Genomic DNA, 22,977 nt, shown 5'->3' with positions numbered 1-22,977 from the left:
GGAGTCCATCGTGATCCTGAGCCTCAGTTTCCCACCTCTAAAATGAGGATGGTAACAATTGTACCTACTTCATTTTTTTAAAAAATTTATTTATTGATTTTTGGCTGCGTTGGGTCTTTGTTGCTGCGCGCGGGCTTTCTCTAGTTGCGGCAAGCGGGGGCTACTCTTCGTTGCGGTGCACGGGCTTCTCACTGTGGTGGCTTCTCTTGCTGCGGGGCACGGGCTCTAGGTGTGTGGGCTTCAGTAGTTGTGGCTCGTGGGCTCTAGAGTGCAGGCTCAGTAGTTGTGGTGTACGGGCTTCTCATTGCGGTGGCTTCTCTTGCTGCGGAGCATGGGCTCTAGGCGTGTGGGCTTCAGTAGTTGTGGCTCATGGGCTCTAGAGCGCAGGCTCAGTAGTTGTGGTGCGCGGGCTTAGTTGCTCCGCGGCGTGTGGGATCTTCCCAGACGAGGGCTTGAACCCGTGTCCCCTGCATTGGCAGGTGGATTCTTAACCACTGTGCCATCAGGGAAGCCCTAATTCATTCTATTTTATTTTACATAGGAGAGCTCATTCTGAATATAGGCTATTTATGCTCCCCCTTTTTTTAAACCGAAATGCTATTAAAATTTAAAAATGTGACTAAAAACTGCTTAAACATAATTTTAATAGCTGAATAATATTCCATTCTGTCAATTTATCATGTTTCATGTAATCATCGTGTTATTGGATATGAGATTATTTCCAGATTTTTTTGAAATACGCATAAATAACATGGCAGCGACCGCTTACACATAATTAAATCACTGGCCAAGGAGCATGACCTTTTGTAAAGATCCTCGATACCACATCTTCACATGGTTTGGTGAGCATTCTCACTCCCACCAGCTCTAGGTGACAGAGCCAGTCCCTCTACCTCTCGCTCAGGTTGAGTAATCGTGGTCTTTCATTTGGTAGGCAAAAACTGGCAGCTCATTTCTGAGAAGTAGGACTCTCCTTTCTCCCATCAACCACTTTCATCCAGCTGCCTCAGGTTCTTTTCAGAAGAGAGTGAGCTGTAAATAACAGGAGGCAACTTTCTTTCTCTGTTTTGAGCTGATATGTGATGAGATCAGAGACTGGCCTTCATAGGAGAGGTGAAAGGGTGGCCAGGACTTGGTGCTTAGAAGGGGTGTTTCAGAAAAAGTCTTCAGGGGAGGCCAGTCTGGAGGTGAAGTTCTCTGGAGAAAGAGGTCAAAGGATCGTGTGGCCGTGGTGACGACGGGGGCTTCTGCGAGTGCCCTCCGTGGATTGTGAGCTCTGCCGCGTGGGTCCCCAGCACAGCTCAGCACAGGCGGTGGGGGTGGAGTGCAGGTGCTCAGGAAATGTTTGTGGATGAAAAAGTGAATGAATGAGTATATAAACATGCATACTTTTAAGTTTCTGGATTAAAGGGAAAAACTAAGAGTGAGGTGGATGAAGGGGGGAGTGGTGTGGAGCTGAGCTGAGCACATGGACAGATGCCGCAAGAGGTGGGAGGCTGAGAGCCAGCAGAACTCATGGTGGCTTCCTGGAAATGCCCCGCCTTCCTCAGTCCAGCTGTGTCCCTCCTCTGAGCTTCACCCCCGTGGGCTTTAGCCAGGCTTCTATCTTGTTTCCCTCTTGAGGGCAGATGTGGTACACTGTGTATCTTTTTTTTGTTTCTTGCTGGGCATTCCATGTTAAGCATGTTTGTAAATAGTTAGTAAGAGAAACAGATCCATCCTCGGTATCTTGAGGACTCCATTCAATTTGATTAGTAATAGAGCAGGCCTGGTTAGGATCTGTGAGGGCCTTGTGTCGCCTTGTTGTGAGCCTTCTGCCCACCCGTGTGATGATTTTCCTTCCTTCTCCAAACATTGAAGCTTCCCATGGAACAGATACTTTCTCAGGGCCTACTATGGGGCAAGCCCTGTGCTAGGCATTAAGTAGATAATAGTGAACAAAACAGATATGGTCTCTGCCCCACGGAGCACCAAAATCTGGTGGAGGAGACAAGTCAGTCCTTGTACAAGTGAATTTACACAGATGACTGTAAAATCACAAATTGAGATTAAGACCCTGAGGGATAGAACAGGGTGCGGAGAATAAAGAGTATAGTTCAGAGCTGAGGCGCTGTGGTCCCCCGAGCTCACTGCTGAGTTAGTGGTGGTCACACAGTCACATGAGGAATCACAGCATGAACAAGTGTGTCAGCTTCTCTAAGGGCCATCCGTGCAGCCTGGATCTATGGAGATGCGGACAAGCAGTGGCAGTTCTGGAGTAGCGCCATTTACCTGATGCTTACCTGGCACCGTCCGAGGTGCTTTACGTTTATTAGTTCCCTTAATCCTTAAGCCCCTTAATAAGGTCAGTGCTCTTTCGATTCCCATTTCACAGACGAGGCTCAGGGTCGTTGTCACTTGTCCAGGGTCACAGTAAGTAGGAGAATAGGGGATCCAGAGCTGTGCTCCTCGCTGCTGCACGCTGCTGCCTGCGGATTCCCAGGCTCCCCAGGCCTAGGAAGGGCTTTGCAGAGAGAAGGCGCAGCAGGCCCTGACAAGCAGCGTGTGAGCGTGCTGAGGGTGAGAGGTAGGGAGGATCAGCATTTGGGGCCGGGGGACCTGTGAAGATGAGGTGGTTCTGCCCACTGGGGAGGGAGCTTGGCAGGCTGCTTGGCGAAACCACTCCCTTCTACCCCATCATGCTCTCTCAGAGCTCCTTTTCTAGTTCCCACCTTCTGTTATTTCATATGTAGTTTTTGTTTGTCACCCTCACGAAACGCTCTGAGAGGCAGAGCGTGCATTTTGCTCTCCCCTGCCCAGCTCAGGGCCCAGCACAGAGTCAGTGCTCGCTACGTATTCATCGAATGAACAGTTGACTAAATGTGAGACCTAGCGTCTTGCCTGAGCAGATAAGCTACCGGCTAAGAGGATAACTCTATTTTTCATTTTCTTGGAAGTTTATGTCACCCAGGAGTAGATCTGATTTCCAGGCCATTCCCAGAGATAATGAGTCGCCGTTAAGTGAGCCACTTTGGGGAGAATGGGTGGGGAGCTCCAGAGAGGTGGGGATGGTGTCTGGCACAGAACAGCTTTAGGCATCAGCCAGGCAATTTTCTATAGATTTGACTTTGTCTCAGTTGAACTGTTTTGGGAAACAGCAATTGGGTTGGAGCTAGTTTGCAACATTGATTTCATTTTTTCCCTATAAAAATACTGGAGTCTTTGGATGGCCTTAGTGATTATGCTAAATATAATCATGCCATTTAAATGCAATAAGAAATGTTTAGAAAGAAATAGAGTGATTAGTAACATTGCTTCCCAAATTCCTGTTATAACACTAATCTGGTATTCTGATTCAGATTAAATTTGAATTTGAGTTAATTTCTTTTTGCAAAAGTAGTAGTTTATTCACACATATGCAGTTTTTCTTCTAATCCATGAAAAGGTGCTTGGTTTCCCCTTTTCAAAGTTTGTCTTCTCTGTTACATGGGCAAGTCCTGAACTATAGCAGAGACCCCAGCCTATCCTCCGTAGCGGTGAATGTCATCCCCCCCGGACTTCTGCAACCTGAGTTAATTAAAAGGTGCAGATGAAGTTAATCAAGTTTGGAACTCTTATTTTGTGCAGTGTTTTAATATGTTTCAATGAGTCATCTTTTGGCATCCCTGACAGTATTTGATCTTCATGGAATAGTTTCATAATTTGGAAACTGGTGGGGAGGTGCTCTTCAGAAATGCAGAGTCAACAGTGCTATGTGTGTGTCTGGCTATTTGGGAGGGCAGACAGCAGAACAAAGAGGAGAATTTAATAAGCGAGAACTCGTCCGGGGCTAGGGTCAGTTCTGAGGCTGCTGCCCGTCTAGAACACTGGGCTTCTTCCCACACCCCCTCCACCCCTGCTAACTGGAGTGCTGACATTAGAAAAAGAGCGCAAAATACAGCCTCTGTTTGCTTTGCTGCAAATAAGTGGCCGGACTGACTGGCCCCCTTCCCGGAGGCCCTGAGCGGTCTTCAGATGTGGTCAGCAAGGTATCTGGATGGTGCCAGGCTGCCGGCCCACGTCCAGGCGGCCTGCACCAGGAACAGGCAAGGGGCCCAGAGAAACAGCGGGGCCAGCTGCTGGCTGCCTCTGCTCCTCCTCTGAGTGCCATCTTATTTCTTTCTGAGATGAAACTGGTCTTACCCTCTGAAGATTGATGGGCAAGGTTTCATACGGCTTCCACGTCCACTTCTCACCCACTGAACTAGTAACTTAAAAGTAATGGACTAGGGGCTTCCCTGCTGGCACAGTGGTTAAGAATCCTCCTGCCAATGCAGGGGACACAGGTTCGAGCCCTGGTCTGGGAAGATCCCACATGCCACGGAGCAACTAAGCCCGTGCAGCACAACTACTGAGCCTGCACTCTAGAGCCCGTGAGCCACAACTACTGAGCCCACGTGCTTAGAGATCGTGCTCTGCAACAAGAGAAGCCACCACAATGAGAAGCCCGCTCGCCACAACTAGAGAAAGCCTGTGCGCGGCAACAAAGACCCAACTCAGCCATAAATAAATAAATAAATAAATAAATAAATTTATTTATTTAAAAAGGACCAGTTAAGAGAGGGCAGGGCCCCGTCAGGAAAATGCATCTCACAGAAATGTTGTTGAATAGGAGTCTTCCTGAGGTAGGGGGCAAAGAGCCAGACCACTTGGAATCCTTGGGCTGCGTTCCTGATGGTCCTGGCTTTCTCCTGGATCAAGAAGCACGGATTCCGAATGCCAGCATTAGCATTTCTATGCTACTACTCGTTGGCGGTCCCATTGATGAAGCCGCTCAGTCTCTGAACTTCAGTTTCCTCACCTGTAAAGTAGGAAGAGCATTCGGACCTACCTACCTCCCTGGGTATCGTGGATGTAAAAGGTTTAGAATGGTGCCTGGCATAGAGTAGGCACTGCTTGTTTTGCAGTTGTTACAATTGTTTGAGTATGCTTCAAGAGCTGTGTTTCATAACCAAAAGATGAAAAGTTTTGTGGTGAGGGCTGAAAAAATGATCCTCTCTCCTCTGTCCCTTGTGACAGTTGGTGCTTCTGTCCCACTGACACAGAAATAAGAGGACTGCACAGGAGGCAGCTAGGGCGGGACTCCTGCTGCTGTCCAACAACCTCATTCCGTTCCCACGTGCTTGCCACTGGGCCTCGGATTGTGCATTACAAGCGGCCTGCCCTTGGCACTGCCTCCGTCATCTGCTCGGGCAACACTGATGCACATTCTGGGTCCATCTCAAGAGTGATTGACAGAATTAGCGCTGACATTCGATACAGTCCGCTCGGAGTATCCTCTTTTGACTGGACTAGCAGATTTCCACGTTCCTTTGTCTTCACCAGACATTGTTGGAAAAGAGGCTTGGTGTAAACAGTGATGACCTGCCACTTCTGCAGTCTTTTCTCCACCCTGTCCCCAAATGCTTGCTTGATTGCATTTGTTTACTCCAAATTGGAATCCCACTGACACATCTGCAAAGTTAGAAGTTGAGCTTAGGTGACGGCAGGTCTGTGTTAGCCAGCATCCAAATTGTCATCACTTTTGAGTTGTCTGCCAAGTGGTCAGGTAGAATTGAGGGTTGTAGAAGCTGTGTTCTTGAAAACGAGAGGCGAGTAACATTCCCAGACAACAAACAGTATTCAAAACAGGTGTTCTGGAACCTTTTTAAGATAAAGAATAGAAAACCTCTGATGTGCAGTGCCCTATGCTGGGGACATGACAAGCGATCTTCCTCGGACGCCGGCACTGAGAAAAGCATAGCCCAGAAGCAGCTTGCGTCTTCTTTTACCTGGGCCTCCATGTTTTGGGATCTTCTCAGAACACTGTGTAGCCCATTTATGAACTTCTCTCAGGCTTCAGTGGAGCCATCTGTCTTGACCCCTAAATTCCCCATCCTCGCCCGCCATCGCTTTCAGACTGCAGAGACCAAGACTCCCTTGCTCACCATCGGACCTTTGGCCCGTAGGTCAGCCGTGCACACTGAATGCTCGCTCGTACTGGTGAATGAATGAATTCCTACTGCTTCTTGGAGGGCGGTTCTCACCGCACTGCTCATCATCAAAACTGTTTGTGAGTCTTAAGAAAACAAAGAGAAGGACAGTGATTCCTTAGTCTGGGGCAAGTTCCAAATACTTGCGTCTTTAAAGAGCCTCGCAACAATTGCCTGAGTTTTCAGGCCACCTTATCTTTTAGGGAAGAGCCCCTTGTACTGAGAGAGAGTGTAACTTGCTGGATAAGTTCACTTTTTCAGTCAGCAAATGCTGATGAAACGTAAATGGAAGCAGTTTGTGAACTGTGAGTGTGAGGGGCTATCCCAGGGCACCCGGGGATCTACCCATCTCTACCTCTGCTCTGAAACAGCCTGTGTGGTGTGGGAGGAGGACTGCCCTAGAGATGAGGCTCCAGGCTGACTGTCCGCCTGCCTTGGGGAGCATGTGGGGAACAAGAATGCCACCCAGACAGCCTGCAGTGGACATCCAGACAAGGTGTTGTGGCAGTAGAAGGTGCTTGTATTTTGATCGGTCTTCTGCTCCTGCCTGTGTCTTTTCGTTTGCGCTACAATTTCAAGCCTTGTTAGGGTCTTGTTATACCGTACTGCTGATTTGCTGCCATCATCTGAACCTTTCCTCTGGTTCACATCCAAAACAAAACTGTCCGTTTCTGGAGGTTGACATAATGGTTGTACTAAGTAAGGGAGTTTTTGTTTGTAATGATCTGCCTGTCTGATGAGTCTGAGCACTTGGCTGGCCTTTCTGGCTGAAGCAGTTCATCCTTTGAACTGATGCCTAGAATGCATGCCTCCTCCACCTGACCTCTCTTCTGGGTCATAATAGGGCCTTTTCCCTCTGCTGGAAGTTGCTCCTACCCTTCTTCCCAGGCCCACACATACTTCACTCATGTTGTTTCCTCAGGGAACCTTTACTTGACAGCACCCTATAGAGGATGTCACATCCTCTGTTGTACTGTCATGGCACTCATCACAGTAATTTTAGTCATTTTTGCAATATTTGATTACCTTTCTGACTATATTTGTTGAATAAATGAAAAGTATTACCTTTCACTTGGCCCACATTTATATTTTTATATATATGTATATTTATTTATTTATTTATTTATTTTTGGCTGCATTGGGTCTTTGTTGTTGCAAGTGGGCTTTCTCTAGTTGCGGCAAGCGGGGGCTACTCTTCGTTGCGGTGCCCGGGCTTCTCATTGCGGTGGCTTCTCTTGTTGCGGAGCAGGGGCTCTAGGCACGCGGCCTTCAGTAGTTCTGTCACGTGGGCTCAGTAGTTGTGTTTCGCAGGCTCTAGAGCGCAGGCTCAGTAGTTGTGGCTCATGGGCTTAGTTGCTCCGCGGCATGTGGGATCTTCCCGGACCAGGGCTTGAACCCGTGTCCCCTGTGTTGGCAGGCAGATTCTTAACCACTGAGCCACCAGGGAAGCCCCCACATTTTAATTAATGTACTACTTCCTGCAGAATGAAAAAAAAATGTGTTTAATTATCAACATCTATAAAGATTTATTTATTATGAAAAGGCTTGCTTTTTTTTTTTTTTTTTTTTTGTGGTATGCGGGCCTCTCACTGCTGTGGCCTCTCCCATTGCGGAGCACAGGCTCCGGACTCGCAGGCTCAGCAGCCATGGCTCACAGGCCCAGCCGCTCTGCAGCATGTGGGATCCTCCCGGACCGGGGCAGGAACCCGTGTCCCCTGCATCGGCAGGTGGACCCCCAACAACTGCGCCACCAGGGAAGCCCAAGGCTTGCTTTTTTAAAAATTTATTTTATTGAATGAAGTATAGTTGATTTAAAATGTTGTGTTACATATATATGGAAACTAAAAAAAAAAAAGAAATGGTTCTGATGAACCTAGGAGCAGGGCAGGAATAAAGACACAGACGTAGAGAATGTACTTGAGGACACGGGAAGGGGGAAGGGTAAGCTGGGACGAAGTGAGAGAGTAGCATTGACTTATATACACTACCAAATGTAAAATAGATGGCTAGTGGGAAGCGGCTGTATCCCACAGGGAGATCAGCTCGGTGCTTTGTGACCACCTAGAGGGGTGGGATAGGGAGGGTGAGAGGGAGGGGACATGGGGATACATGTATACATATAGCTGATTCACTTTGTTACACAGCAGAAACTAACACAACAATGTAAAGCAATTATACTCCAATAAAGATGTTAAAAAAATTTTTTTAAATAAATAAATAAAATGATAGTACCATAATCATTGCTAATTTATGTCAGCCTCAATTCTAATACTTTCCACTAGTCTGTGTTTAGTTGCTGTCTTGATATTGTTTTTGCAGATGGTCCTAGTCTTTAAAAGAGAATTCACCAATAGAGATGTGATGCAAAAAAAAAAAAAAGTCAATTTCTGCTGTACAGCAAAGTGATTCATTTATACATATATAGACATTCTTTTTCATATTCTTTTCCATTATGGTTTATCACAGGGTATTGAATATAGTTCTCTTGTGCTATACAGTAGGACCTTGTTGTTTATCCATCCTGTATATAAGAGTTGGCATCTATTAATCCCAAATTCCCAATCCTTCCCTCCCCCAAACACCTTGGCAACCACAAGTCTGTTCCCTATGTCTGTGAGTCTGTTTCTATTTCATAGATTAAGTTCATTTGTGTCATATTTTAGATTCCACATATAAGTGATATCATATGGTATTTGTCTTTCTTTTTCTGACTTAACTCAGTATGATAATCTCTAGGTCCATCCATGTTGCTGCAAATGGCTTTATTTCATTTTTTTAAAATAAATAAATTTATTTATTTATTTATGGCTGCGTTGGGTCTTCGTTGCTGTGTGCAGGCTTTCTCTAGTGGCGGCGAGCGGGGGCTACTCTTGGTTGCAGAACACGGGCTTCTCATTGTGGTGGCTTCTCTTGTTGTGGAGCACGGGCTCTAGGTGCACGGGCTTCAGTAGTTTTGGCGCGTGGGCTCAGTAGTTGTGGCGCACAGGCTTAGTTGCTCCGCAGCATGTGGGATCTTCCTGGACCAGGGCTCGAACCTGTGTCCCCCACATCAGCAGGTGAGTTCTTAACCACTGCACCATGTATTTCATTCTTTTTGTGGCTGAGTAGTATTCCATTGTGTATGTGTGTGTGTATATATATATATATATATATATATATACCACATCTTCTTTATCCATTCATCTGTCGATGGACATTTAGGTTGTTCCCGTGTCTTGACTATCATGAATAGTGCTGCTGTGAATGTAGGGATGCGTGTATCTTTTTGAATTATAGTTTTGTCTGGATATATGCCTAGGAGTGGGATTGCTGGATCATATGGCAACTCTGTTTTTAGTTTTTTTTTTTGCGGTATGCAGGCCTCTCACTGTTGCGGCCTCTCCCGTAGCGGAGCACAGGCTCCGGACGCGCAGGCTCAGCGGCCATGGCTCACGGGCCCAGCCGCTCCGTGGCATGTGGGATCTTCCCGGACCGGGACACGAACCTGCGTCCCCTGCATTGGCAGGCGGACTCTCAACCACTGCACCACCAGGGAAGCCCTGTTTTTAGTTTTTTGAGGAAGCTTCACACTGTTCTCCATAATGGCTGCACCAGTTTACATTCCCACCAACAGTGTAGGAGGATTTCCTTTTCTCCACACCCTCTTCAGCATTTGTTATTTGTAGATTTTTTTTTTTTTTTTTTTTCCCGGTACGCGGGCCTCTCACTGATGCGGCCTCTCCCGTTGCGGAGCACAGGCTCCAGACACGCAGGCTCAGCAGCCGTGGCACACGGGCCTAGCCGCTCTGCGGCATGTGGGATCTTCCCAGACTGGGGCACGAACCCATGTCCCTTGCATCGGCAGGCGGACTCTCAACCACTGCGCCACCAGGGAGGCCCTGTAGATTTTCTTTATGATGGCCATTCTGACCTGTGTGAGGTGGTACCTCGTTGTAGTTTTGATTTGCATTTCCCCAATAATTAGCGATGTTCATGAGCCTGTTGGCCATCTGTATGTCTTCTCTGGAGAAATGTTTATTTAGGTCTTCTGCCCATTTTTCGATTGGGTTGTTTGTTTTTTTGTTGTTGAGTTGTATGAGCTGTTTGTATATTTTAGAAATTAAGCCATTTTTGGTCACATTATTTGCAAATATTTTCTCCCAGTCTGTAGGTTGTGAAAAGACTTGCTTTTTTAACCTGTCTTCTTCCTTTCCCAGTGCTCCTGAAGTTCCGCACAGATAAAGGAAGAGATCCTAATTCTGATACCTTCGGGGAAGATTCTGAGTTGTTGCTCCAGATTCGAAACGATGTGCTTGACTCCCTGGGTGTTAATCCTGACCTGCTTCCTGAAGACTTTGTCAGGTTGGTCTCAGTACTTATCACAGTTTAGCCTGGATTGATAAATGTCTGTTTTCAGTATTTGCCTTAATTTGGGGAGATGCGTTATTAGACCGAAAGCCCTGAGGAGAGCCTCCTTTGTCACATTCTGCCACCTCCTGTGGCCCTCTGTCCTTCTGTTGGTATAACAGCAGCATATGAAAAATCGAGGTGACCTTGTATGTGTGCAGGTATAACTGCACGATAAATGGAGTGGCGGGGTCAGAAGAATGGGTTTATCATTTGGTAGATATTGCCCCATTGCCCTCCATTGATGACCTATCAGTTTATACCCTCAGCAGCAAAGGCATCCCTGTTCCCAGTGTCCTCACCCTTAGGTGCTGGGATGCTTTCACCTTAGGCGACCAGTCTTTTGCTCTTATACACAGTCAGGTTTAGGATTTGATTGGATCGGTCCAAAGGGAGACTGGGTCAGGGACCCCTTCCAAGGAGTTCTGGGGTCATCTCATTACTCTCACTCTCTTTCGGTGTATTTGGGGGACTCCCTAAACTGCTTTGCTGTGCTCCAGCTTGTAGCAGTAATAATGATGGCTAGAATTTACTGAGCAGCTGTTATAATACCAGGCATTGTGGTAGTTGCTTTCTGTACATGCTCTCTCTTGACAACAGCCCATTTTATAGGAGAAGAAAAGTTAATTTAGAGCTCAGAGAAGTTCAGTGACTAGTATGAGGTTATACAGCTAATAACAACAGCACCACGTATTGAAGACTTTCTGTGCTTCACCAACACGGCCACGTTTAATTGTTACAGTAATCCTCGAAGTGTGTATTATTATTTTCTTCTCAGTTAAATGAAGAAACTGAGACTCAGAAAGATAGTCACTTGTCCAAGGTTTTAGTAAGTAGCCAACCAAGATCTCACCACACTGCTAATCGCTGGTAACAGCACAGTACCTTGGTTCCCTTTCAGCAGTAAAGTGATCAGAGTCCCTTCGTTCCCTAGTCCTTTCCTTCTTCACTCGTGGCTGGGATCCTCACTTAGACACTAGCAAACCTCAGCCGATTTAAGACCGGCAGTGGGCTTTGAATCCCCTGCCGGGCCCTCAGCCAGAAAGAGGCAGCTGTCTACAAGGTGCTTTTGTAAATTAGCACTGGGAGGTCGGGGCTGATGACACTGCAGGCTGGGATGGGGTCCCTGTTTCGGGCTAACAGCAGGCACACTTCTCTTAGTGGAGGAGCAAGTGGTGCCTGCTCTGCCCTTCATGGCAGGAGGCGGGCAGGCTCTGCAGGGCTCCAGATTCAGTAGACGTAGCCAGGCCGCAGGGCCACCGAGCACACCCAGTGCTGCGTGCCGGGCCTGAGCGTGCCGCTGAGTGACTGATTTGGGTGTTTAGAGTGATGAACAGCCTGCCTCTGCATCGCCAGCCAGTGGCAGAGGCCCCACTTCCCAGAAGGAGAAAGCCACAGCCTAACTGCTAACAGCCGGACTAGCTGCCGACTAGTTTCCTCTCCAAAGTGTGTCTCCCTACCCCTTTGCAGAAACCACTTTCCCGTGACTACGCCTCGTGTGCTCAGGCGCTCCCTCTCTATTGCCTTTTAAGTAAGAGGTGGTTGACGGCCTCTCGAAGTCCGTCTGTGGCTGGTGGAGATGAGGCTGGTGGAGATGGGATAGGGATGCGGCAAGGAAATGAGCTGCTGTCTGGCAGCTGAGCTACCCTCACAAATTACCCACTGCCAGCTCCGAGCAGGGTGTGCTTACTTGAGTAGGGAAAGCTGTGCCCAAGTCTCCATTTCCCTCATCTGTCTGTGAGCTGCTTGTCCTGTCCCTTCATGTTAGGTTATTTATTCTCTTTTCAGAGAGCTTTATTGCTTTTCTGATTATGAAAGTAACAGATGCCCATTGGCAGCAAATATAAAAGGGAAGAAAAGGATCATCCCTAGTCCTTCCAGTGAGAAGTGGCCACTGCTAACTTGGGGTTTCATTTGGGGGTTTAGCCTCACAGACATCAGTATGTGTATTTTTTCAGGTTTTTTCTCTTTTTAAATATCAAGATGATATTGTACTTTTCATGTGATAGCCTTCTTTTTCCAGCATATCATGGACTTGTTTGTGTCACAAATACAGATCCATAACTTCACTTGTGCTGCATAATGTTTCACTGTCTGCCAGATGGTTATTTATTTAGCCATTACCTTATTGGTGGGTGTGTGAGTTATTTATAGTTTTTCACTATTATAAACACTTATGATGAACATTCATAATTTGTACGTGTAATATAACTTTTACTGTTTTAAAAATTTTTTTTTATTGTGGTGAAATACACACAACATAAATTATGCCATTTTAACCATTCGTAAATGGACAGGTCAGTGGCATTAAGTACATTCACATTGTTGTGCACCTGTCACTATTATCCATCTCCAGTACTTTTTCATCATCCCAAACTGAAACTCTGTCCCTGTCAAGCACTAACTTCCCATTGTGCTGCCCCAGCCCCTGGTAACCTCTATTCTACTTTCTGTCTCTATGAATTTGATTGTTCTACGTATCTTGTATAAGTGGAATTATACAATATTTGTCCTTTTGTGAACTTACTGGTTTTTAAGTTTCAGAGATAATATACATATATTATGGAAAAATCAGATAGTGTGGAATAAATTCAAAGATGAAAATGAGGAGGCGTGGAGGCACAGACTGTTGGGTATGAGACAGGCTCAAGGATGTATTGTACAACACGGGGAATATAGCCAGTATTTATTTATTTTTTTTGGCTGCACCATGTATAGCTAATATTTTGTAATAACTGAATGGAAAGTAACCTTTAAAAATTTTATAAAAGTTATAAAAAAACAATTTAAAAAGAGGAAAATGAAAATTACTCATAATTCCATTAACCAGAGAAAATCACTGAATTTGTTATTATATTTTCTTATATATTTTCTATCAGAGAATATGTAAAATCAAAAAAAATCCTTTGTAGATTAAAAAAACATATTCATTGTTAGTAAGCATGATGGGAAAAGGTACAGCCTTTTAAGGAGGCAGTTTGGAAATAAGTATCGAGAGTCATTTAAGTGTTCCCTCTTTAGCCCAGTAATTCTGCTCCTTGATAATGAGAATATACCCGAAAGAAATAATGTGAGCAAATACTTATGTACAGAAGATATTCATTATCATATTTATAAGAAAGAGAAATTGGAAAGGCATTAGAGAGTTAATATTACAGAGCAAATGCAAATACACAGATTAAAATGATATGAAAAATGTCAAGCATACAGAAAAACGGAAAGAATAGTGAACAGTAGTAAACATCTATATACCACTCAGTTAGATTCAGTTGTTAATATTTTGCTTTTTTATTTTGGGGAGGGGGCAGAATGATGACATGATGCTTAAGAATGCATCAGAGTTCATCTGTTGCATTTGGTTCTGTGCTGCTTTTAATCTGGGAGTTGGCAAACTGTGGCTTGCCACCTGCTTTTGTAAATAAAGTTTTATTCCACACCTACTCATTTGTGTATTATTTGTGACAGCTTTTGTAGAGTTTTTACAAAGAGTTTAAACAGAGACCATATGGCCTATAAAGCCAAAAAATTATTTGGCTTTAAAGCAGAATGTTAATGTCTGGTTCTTTACAAAGAAGGTTTTCCAACTCCTGATCTAGAACAGTTTACCGCCTTTTTTTTTTTTTTTTTTAGGAGTCCAGGCCAGTTATATTGTAGAATATCCCATATTCTGAACTTGTCTGATTATGTCTTGAGATGATGCTTGTTTTTTTCTTGTTTAGTTTTTATTATTTAGACTTATACAGTGAAATTTGTTCTTGTTTCCTCATGGTGTTTTGGTTTTATTTTTTTAATTTACATACAGTCAAATTTATTCTTTTTTGTTATGCAGTTCTGTGAGTTATTTGTTTTAAAGTTCCATAAAATTTTATGAAGACACAGAGTTATGTAACTACCACTACAAACAAGATACAGAAAAGTTTTGTCACACACACACACACACACACACACACACACACACACACACACCCACCACCACCACCACCACCACCACCACCACCACCACCACCCCCGCCAAATTCCCTCATGCTGCCTTGGAGTAATCAGTCCCTTCCCTACCTGCAACCACTGACCTGTTCTCTATCCCTGTAGTTTTGCCTTTTTCAATAATGTGATATAAATGGAATCATACAGCATGTGTAGTCTTTGCAAGTCTGGCTTCTTTCCCTTAGCCTAATACCTTTGAGATTCATCCACGTTGTACGAATCGATAGCTCATTTCTTCTTATTGCGAGTAGTAGTCCACTGTATGGATGTACCACAGTTGATGCACCAGATGAAGGACATTTGGGTTGTCCCCAGTTTTTGGCAATTAAGAGTAAAACCACTATAAACATTCATGTGTTTTTGTGTGAATATAAGTTTTCATTTCTCTTGGATATGTATACCAAAGGGTGGAATTGATGGCTCATATGGTAACTGTTTAACAATTTGAACTCTCTTTCACAGTGGGCACACCACTTTACTATCCCACCAGCACTTTATCCAGGTTCCAGTTTCTCCACATCCTTGCCGACAAGTGTTATTGTCTGTCTGTTTCAGTGTTAGTGGGTAATAAGTTGCATCTCACTGTGGTTTTGATTTGCATTTCCCTAATGACTAATGATGTAGAGCATCTTTTCATGTGCCTACTGGCCGTTTGTGTATGTTTTTAGAGAAATGTCTATTTAGATCATTTGCCCATTCTTAAATTGGGTTATCTTTTTATTGTTAAATTGTAAGGGGTCCCTGGATACAAGTCCTTTTGTCAGATACATGATTTGTAAAAATTTTCTCCCATTCTGTGGGTTGTCTGTTCACTTTCCTGATAGTATCCTTTAAAGTAGAAATGTTTAACTTTTATGAAATATAATTTATCTTTTTTTCCCCCATTTTTACATGTATGTTCCCGTCTGAAGAGTTTTACAGTTTTAGCTTTTGCATTTAGGTCTGTGATCCATTTTTGAATTAACCTTTGTACATGATGTGAAGTAGGGGTCCACATTAATTCTTTTGCCTTTAGAGACCCAGTTGTCCCAGTAACATTTGGAGAGTATTGCCATCTTAACAATATTAAGTCTTCTCATCCATGAACCTGGGGATATCTTTCCATTTATTTAAGTCTTTTATTTCTTTCAACAATGTTTTATAGTCTTCAGAGTATAAGTTTTACACATTTATTGTTAAATTTATTCTGAAATATTTTATTCTGTTGGATGCTATTGTAAATCAAATTCTTAATTTCATTTTAAGGATGTTCATTGCTCATGTATAGAAATAGATTGATTTTTGTATGTTAATCTTGTCTTCTGCAGCCTTGCTGAATTTAATAGTTCAAATAATTTTTCTGTGGTTTCCTTAGAATTTTCTGTATACCAGATCATGTCATCTGTGAATATATATATTACTTCTTCTTTCCAGTCTGGATGCCCCTTATTTCTTTTTCCTTCCTTCCTTAAATGTCCTGGCTAGAATCTCCAGCACAATGTTGAATAGAAGTGGTGATAGCAGACATCCTTGTTTTGTTCCTGATCTTTCAGTCTTTTGCCATTAAGTAAGATGTTAGCTGTGGATTTTTCGTAGACGCCCTTTATCAGTTTAAAGAAATTTCCTTCTCTTCCCAGTTTGTTGAGTGTTTTTATCTTGAAGAGGTGCTGGATTTTGTCTCATGCTTTTTCTGTGTCTGTTGAAGTGATCATGTGTCTATATGTTGCTGGTTTGGTTTGCTAGCATTTTGTTAAGATGATTTTAAAAAAGCAGAATGTTAAATTTGTATAGTAAGATCACATAGAATGTAGGTGAATTTTTTTTTCTTTTCTTTTTTTCGGTATGTGGGCCTCTCACTGCTGTGGCCTCTCCCGTTGCGGAGCACAGGCTCCGGACGCGCAGGCCCAGCAGCCACGGCCCACAGGCCCAGCCGCTCCGCGGCATGTGGGATCTTCCCGGACCGGGGCATGAACCCGTGTCCCCTGCATCAGCAGGCAGACTCTCAACCACTGCGCCACCAGGGAAGCCCTGTGAGCTTTTTTTTAAAGGAAAGATATTCCCACATTTGACTGTCTTTGAGTAGTAGAATTATGGTGACTAGTTTCGCGTTGGCATAGTTCTCTGTGTATTTTATAGTTCTGCAGTAGACCTTGGTACGCGGGAGGAAGAGCTGCCTCTGTGGATGGACAGATGGGAGTGCTGGGCCCGGCCAGGGGGTGAGGAGATGGGCATCCCCAAGCACAGTTGTTGTGAGCTGAATGGGTATAGCCTTTCTGGAGGGCATTTTGGCACAGTGTGTCAGGACTCAACAATTCTGTATTTTGGAATTTGCCATAAGGAATTGTTTGGACACCACTGCCAAGATGTATGGTCACAATGTTGAACTGCTTAAGTATCCATCAGTAGGTTACAGGGCACAGTGAATAACAGCTGCTATGACTTGGGTTTTAAATTATATATGTTTAGATATGTGCCCTTTTAAAAATGTCTAGAAGGGTGTGTACCAAACCAAGAAGACGGGAGGTGGTCTCCTCGTGGTAGGGTTCCGTAGGGAAGCTTTCCTCTTAACTTGCCTGCACCTCAATTTGCTCATTTAAAAAAACCCTTTGTGTTCAGGGATGGGAACTGGCGAGGCATGCTTCCTCTGGGGAGGTGGGGGGAGAAGGCGTTCGGCTGTCCAGGATGGGTAATTGGGGCAGGTGACAATATTAGCTAAAATTTCTCCTCTGGATACCCATCCTGGCCCAGAAGGGTGGGTAGCTACGTGGGTAGTGAAGGCTCTTTTCTGCTCCCGTGCTTTAATCTCAGGCCCCAACTTTCCTGTGCCTCCTGCATGTTAACACAGGCCTGCTCCTGACATCTGTCTGGGAAGAGCATATAGAACCCACTGCCCATGTGGGTCAGGAGAGAATTGCGAGAATGTGACCAGGGCACTGAAACATCTGATATTTGTAGGACTTTATTTTTAGGACGCACAGATATAGCCTTTCCTTTAACTTTAAAAAAGAAAAAAAAAAAAGTTGTGAAACAATTCTTGCCTGCCAAGGTTCAGAGGTCATTCCCAGCCACCTACTAACCTGGATCAGATTTAATTTTCACGCCTAGTTGCCAGCATTCGCATTGCTGTCTGAATTGACTCCTCCCGGTAGGAGATGTTTTCATTCAGGTGAACCTACTACTGACCTTTTCCAGATGTCCTTACCAGCCTCCCTGTCTCAGTGCGCCATTTCATTTGTCTTCTCTTTTAGGTACTGCTTCTCTGAGATGGCCCCAGTGTGTGCAGTGGTTGGAGGGATCCTGGCCCAGGAAATTGTGAAGGTAAAAAGTCACTGTGGCATAGAAAATCGCTGACCCTCCGCACCATGACCTTGGATATGCCAACAGAGAGAACCCAGGACTGTCTTAGAGAGCTGCCTGGTTTCTCTGACTCCACTCACCCTGTCTCCTGCCCTCCTCATTCTCTTCCTTCCTTCCTTTTTCCACCCCGTCATCTTCTCTCCAGCCCATCTAGGTGGGCCTGCGGCAAATGATCTTTGAGTGCCTGCCTACTCAGAGCTGGACAAAGAGCCCGTGAGGTGCTGCCCACCGTCCCCTGACTATACCAGCCAGTCATCTGGCACTTACGATATTTGTCAGGTATTCTGCCTTTGCAGCTCTATGAAATGGGCACTGTCCTGACCCCCATTTAAGGGGTGACACCGAGGCCCAGAGAAGGGATTCCACGACCCGTGCTTCTCCACCTCTGCCTCACGGTTTCCCTCCACACATGGCCATGGCGTCAAAGCACCCTCTTGTTACTGCACACACCATAGGCGTGTATAGAGCAGGGGCAGATCAGTACCAGTGGAGCCTGTGCAGTGTGCCAGGAGCCCCACAAGGCTCTATCCAGTGTGACCTGTGCCCACATTAGGCAGGTGTCGTTGTCCCTCTCAGAAGGGAAGCATTTCATGTAGGGTCATGGGGTAACCAAGTAACTAGCACAGCCTTTTGAGTCTCTTCTGGAACGTTTGAGTTGCCAGAACTATAGCATACCCCCAAATGTATTTTACTTTCTTTGGGGACTTTTGATCTTTGCCCAAAGATATTGAATTTGCCTTTTGCAGGTTCTTAACTGCTTTAGTGGACTTGCAGTGATGGGGTGTCCTTTTCTTTCATGGAGCAGAGTCGTGCCTGGTCAAATAATTCTCCACGGCCATTTACATGTCAGGTTTGAGCTTAGGAGGACGATTTGGAGACCAGCTCTCACTACTTTGTCCTGCTCTGGAAACATTTGACTCAATTTGATGGTCCCACCATCCTCTCAAGGCCTTTTTTTTCTCTCTTCTTTCCTGATCCTTCTCTGTGGATCAGTTGTTTCCCTAAATCTAACTTTCTAAGTCATAGGCAGTAGGGGTGAGCATCGAGGAGGTACAGTGGAGAAGAGGAGAAGCATGGGATGCTGTGCCTGCTTTCTCGCTCATGCCTTCTGCTTAACCCAGACTGATAAAAAAGTTCAGCTGTGTCCCCAGTCTGAGAAGTTGGCTGCCCAGAGGACTGTGTTAAGAAGGATTCTGAGGCTGCCTATAGAGAGTCTTGGCAGGAAAGAGTACAGTGAAAAATAAGGGGGGGAATGGGAACATAATATATTTTTTGTAGCCTACAGTGACGACAACAATAGTAGATATTCATTGAAAGCTCACACGTACCTACTGCACAGAGACCATGTTCCCTACGTGGATAGACTCATTTGATCCTTACAACAACCCAAGAGGTAGGAGCTGGTGATCCCTCCTGTATGAAGAAGGCACTGAGGTGCAGAGAAGCGGCGGAGCCAGGACTCGAGCCCCTGCCATCTGGTTTCTGAGCCTGTGCTCTGCCATCAGGCCTCAGGTGCCCTCCCTAAAGGCTCTCCTGTCCGGCAGGGCTCTGTGTGGACCCAGGGCCACCATCCTTGCACCCTTAGCCTCACCGCCATACCTCCCATTGAGAAGCTGCTCCCTGAGTTTTTCATGTGGGATGGAGATTGTGGGTCAGGCAGGTGGCCCTGACCCCATTGTGTGCAGGGGCTTCTCTGCATCCCAGTCCTAACCTCTAGTGCAGCCCCCTCCTTCCTGCCTGCAGGGGACAGCTGTTGCCCAGCATCTTGTTTCTGTTTATCCCAGATAGCCAGAGTACTCTGCATTCTTGGTTGCTGGGTGTGTTTGGAATCTCCTCCTACCCCCGTCTTGCTTGGGAAGCACTTTACCTTTTGCCCCATGTTCACCCCATGCCCTGCTGTCTTGTCCCCACCACTCCCCCTTACTTAACACCGTTTCAGCTTCGGCCAGCTGGCAGTAAAGACCTGCAATCTGAGGGCCGTGGACCTCCCCCTTTTCCCTGATGGGACCATCTGACCACCCGTAAAAAGCAAACATCGGAAGATGGGGCAAATGTATAAGTCTGTTCCCTTGGAATCATCTTTGTTTCCCTCCTTCCTTGCATCATTCCAGACACCACATGTTCTATCCATGTCCTCTGTCATGTCCCGCTTCCTTGGGTTTAATCATCCTTCTTTTCTCTCCCCACTGTCCGCGGTCGGTCTCCCCACCTAGAGTGCTAGAGGTGAGAGTGACAGCAGCAGCCTATCAGGCTGCACGTGAAAACGCCTTGTAGCACCTCCTGGAACTCGGGTTCTCGGGCCTGAGATCCACCTGTGGGCTCTTGGGCCCTTCCCCCTGGCTGAGTGCTTGGGGCCTCAGCTATTGGGAAAGGACCTCTGGCCCCCGTTAGTCATAGCAGCTCCCAGTTATTGAGAATTTACTACATGCCCGACACGTTACAAGCTTGATCGCATTTCCTACTCACCAGGGGCCCTAGCAGGCAGGGGCCTTTATTTGCCATTTCATATGCCAGCCCAGAGAAGCAAACCTCTGACCCAAGCCCCAGGCAGGGAGGGACTTCAGAATCCTTAATATCTAGCACAATACCTGACACAGAGTAGACGCTCAATACATTTTCCTCAGAAGAATGGTTATTTCCGGAATAACCACTTGGAATAGGTATAATTGTTTCCATTTTACAGATGAGAAAGTGGATTGGGATTGGCACTCAGTCCAAGGAGGAGAGGTTCGGGATGTTTAGAGCACACTCCCGACCTTGTAAAGGAGGTCCTGCCTTAGGGACGACAGCATAGTGCTCCCGGAAACCTTGACACCCTGCCTAGCAGTCTGCGTAGGTGATGTCTTCCTCTTTAAACAGTAACCCTTCTTGTGTTGAAAATGCCCACTATCGCCTATGGACCTTTCCCAGTACACACAGGTACACACATGATTCAGCATGTAATTTCAGGGACTCTTAACTGCATCTCTAACAGTGCTGTGAACTTCTGTTAACCCCACGAGATAATCATCATTTTCATGGCTGACTGGCATGTCCCAGGCCCTCTGGACCCCAGCCCTGTCCTGTCCTGTGGAGGGCAGGCAGCACTGCCTTCTCGTGGAAGCACCACTTCTGCATCAGTGAGTGTCCCCCTAGGTGACGGAGGCTGCAGCCTTAGACGTGTTGGAATGAATCAGTGCCTTTCTCAGTTGAATAGTCATAAATAATTATTACTGCCGTTAGCCAAGCGGTGCTTCTCCACGTTAGGCATTGTTTTAGATATTTGAGGTACAGCATCTTTTTTAATCTCTAGGATAAAACATTTGTTATTTTCATTTTACATGGGGAAAGTAAAGGTCAGAGAGGCTAAATGATCTGCTCAAGGACACACAGCTGGTAAGGGACAGAGCAAAGGGACATGACAATTACAATCAGAAATGTTTCCCAACATAGCCAGATAGCCCCTGGGGAGCAAAATCAACGTCTCTTGCGAACCACTGCCCATGTTGCTTTTAGAAGATTTCAGTTGGGGGTTTATTCTCTTTTCTCCATTTTATCCCTTTTAAAGCACTTGAGCTGAACCCTCTTCTTGTTTTGCTCCCCAGGCCCTGTCTCAAAGGGACCCTCCTCACAACAACTTCTTCTTCTTTGATGGCATGAAGGGGAACGGGATTGTGGAGTGCCTTGGCCCCAAGTGAACCCAAGACTTGGCAGCCCTGGTGATGCTGCCCTGCGGCATGCCCACATGTGACCCCTGTCCCCTTCCCCCGTGAAGGCCCTCTCCAGGCGAGGGAAAAGTGAAGTCATCGAACCAATACAAACCATTTCCTGTGAGCAGTGAGGTCATACAGATGTGCTGCTTCTAAGCACCAGTGGCTGCTAAGCAAGGGGCGTAGGTCCTGGCTGTCGCCCTTCCCGTCCCAGGCCTGCGCGGCCAGCACCGGACAGCCCCCTCTGACTCCTCGTCGCAGCGTCACCAGTCCCCCCGGCCAGGAACCAGCACGCCTTGTTGCTTAGGAGCCTCTTGCCATCTTCTTGGCCTTAGTCCCCGCCTGATGTCACACAGGGAGGAGCATGACTTCAGGTGGGGAGTAAGGCCTAGGACTGATGAAACACTAGTGGAACCACAGTTCCAAATGCAGACAGGCGCCCTTAGAGAGGAAAAAGCATGGCAGGCGGAATGTATTTCCTCCAAAGTTTGAGACTCTGAAAAACAACAGGTGGCATCTGGTGTGCTATTCTTGAGTTTTAGTTGAGGATTAGTTGAGTTCCAGCCTGGATTTTGGACGAGAGGAAATATCACCAAGTCCTCTTGGGTATGAGGGTGAGACCTTGCAAATGGAATATTAGCGGGAAAGCTCGTTTTAAAAAGGCAGATTCCCTGGTCCCACCCCCTGGGGATTCTGACTCCTTGGCCGTGAGCTGGGACAGAGGAGCCTGCCCTTGCCACGGAGCCCCACTCCGACGCCGTGCCGACCCTCGCTCTGGAGGCTGTCGCGTGTTAAGGGCTGTATCGGCCCTTCATTTACCCCCCTGAATTGCAGCTGTTCGTGTTTTTTTTATATTTTCTATATTTCCTTGGTTCTTTAAAAAGGAATGATTGAAATAAAGTTATTTGCTTTAGGATTTGCTTGTTTTTCTTCCACATTAGAAACTTCTTCCTCTGACAGGGAGCGATCCTATCAATTGCCTAAACCTGAAGAAATGTCCCTGGATGCTTTAACATGACACAAAGATCCTCCCCTCCATCACCATTCCTGGGCAATGCAGCAAGAGTTATTCTAGCATGCAGAAGCTTCTGATTCTTATTGTCTGTTGAATAATTCAGTTAAGTAGTGGCTGTTCTCAGGGATAGCACTTGTAATAATAGTAGAAAAGGAGTAAAAGTGAGTGATAGTTAAGAATCTGCCTGCCAATGCAGGGGATAGGGGTTCGAGCCCTGGTCCGCTAAGATTCCATGTGCTTCGGAGCAACTAAGCCTGTGTGCCACAACTACTGAGCCCACGCGTCGCAACTACTGAGCCCACGTGCTGCAACTAGTGAAGCCCCTGCACACTAGAGCCCGTGCTCCGCAAGAAGAGAAGCCACCACAATGAGAAGCCCACGCACCGCGGCAAAGAGTAGCCCCCGCTCACTGCGACTGGAGAAAGCCCGCGCGCAGCAGCGAGGACCCAACGCAGCCAAAAGTAAATAATATAAATTTAATTTTAAAAAAAGTGAGCGATGGTCTCATAACGGTTAAGTGACATTAAATAAAATACCCCAAGTCGCACAGCTGGACGGGTCAGAGCAGTCGTTGGAG

General features: G+C 46.0%; 1 protein-coding gene across 5 annotated transcripts in view; it reads left to right on the top strand.

The window, feature by feature from the left end:
• Positions 1–22,301, top strand: part of SAE1 (SUMO1 activating enzyme subunit 1) — a 71,890-nt gene extending 49,589 nt beyond the window's left edge. For 2 of the 5 annotated variants that reach the window (XM_067718771.1, XM_067718774.1), the window contains 2 exons: positions 10,187–10,331; positions 16,476–16,737. In XM_067718771.1, the coding sequence (XP_067574872.1) occupies positions 10,187–10,331; positions 16,476–16,722 (392 nt within the window). In that variant the 3' untranslated portion in view covers positions 16,723–16,737. Of the gene's footprint in view, positions 1–10,186; positions 10,332–16,475; positions 16,788–17,587; positions 17,658–20,379; positions 21,260–21,280 lie in introns of those variants that run through there. The other 3 variants (XM_067718773.1, XM_067718772.1, XM_067718775.1) reach the window with 3 other exon arrangements.
• The last annotated feature ends 676 nt before the right edge of the window (positions 22,302–22,977 follow it).

This window comes from Pseudorca crassidens, chromosome 20, assembly GCF_039906515.1.
Source record: "Pseudorca crassidens isolate mPseCra1 chromosome 20, mPseCra1.hap1, whole genome shotgun sequence".
NCBI classification, from domain to species: domain Eukaryota; kingdom Metazoa; phylum Chordata; class Mammalia; order Artiodactyla; family Delphinidae; genus Pseudorca; species Pseudorca crassidens.
The sequence above is the reverse complement of the archived record's forward strand: the minus strand, read 5'-3'. Positions and strand labels throughout refer to the sequence as shown.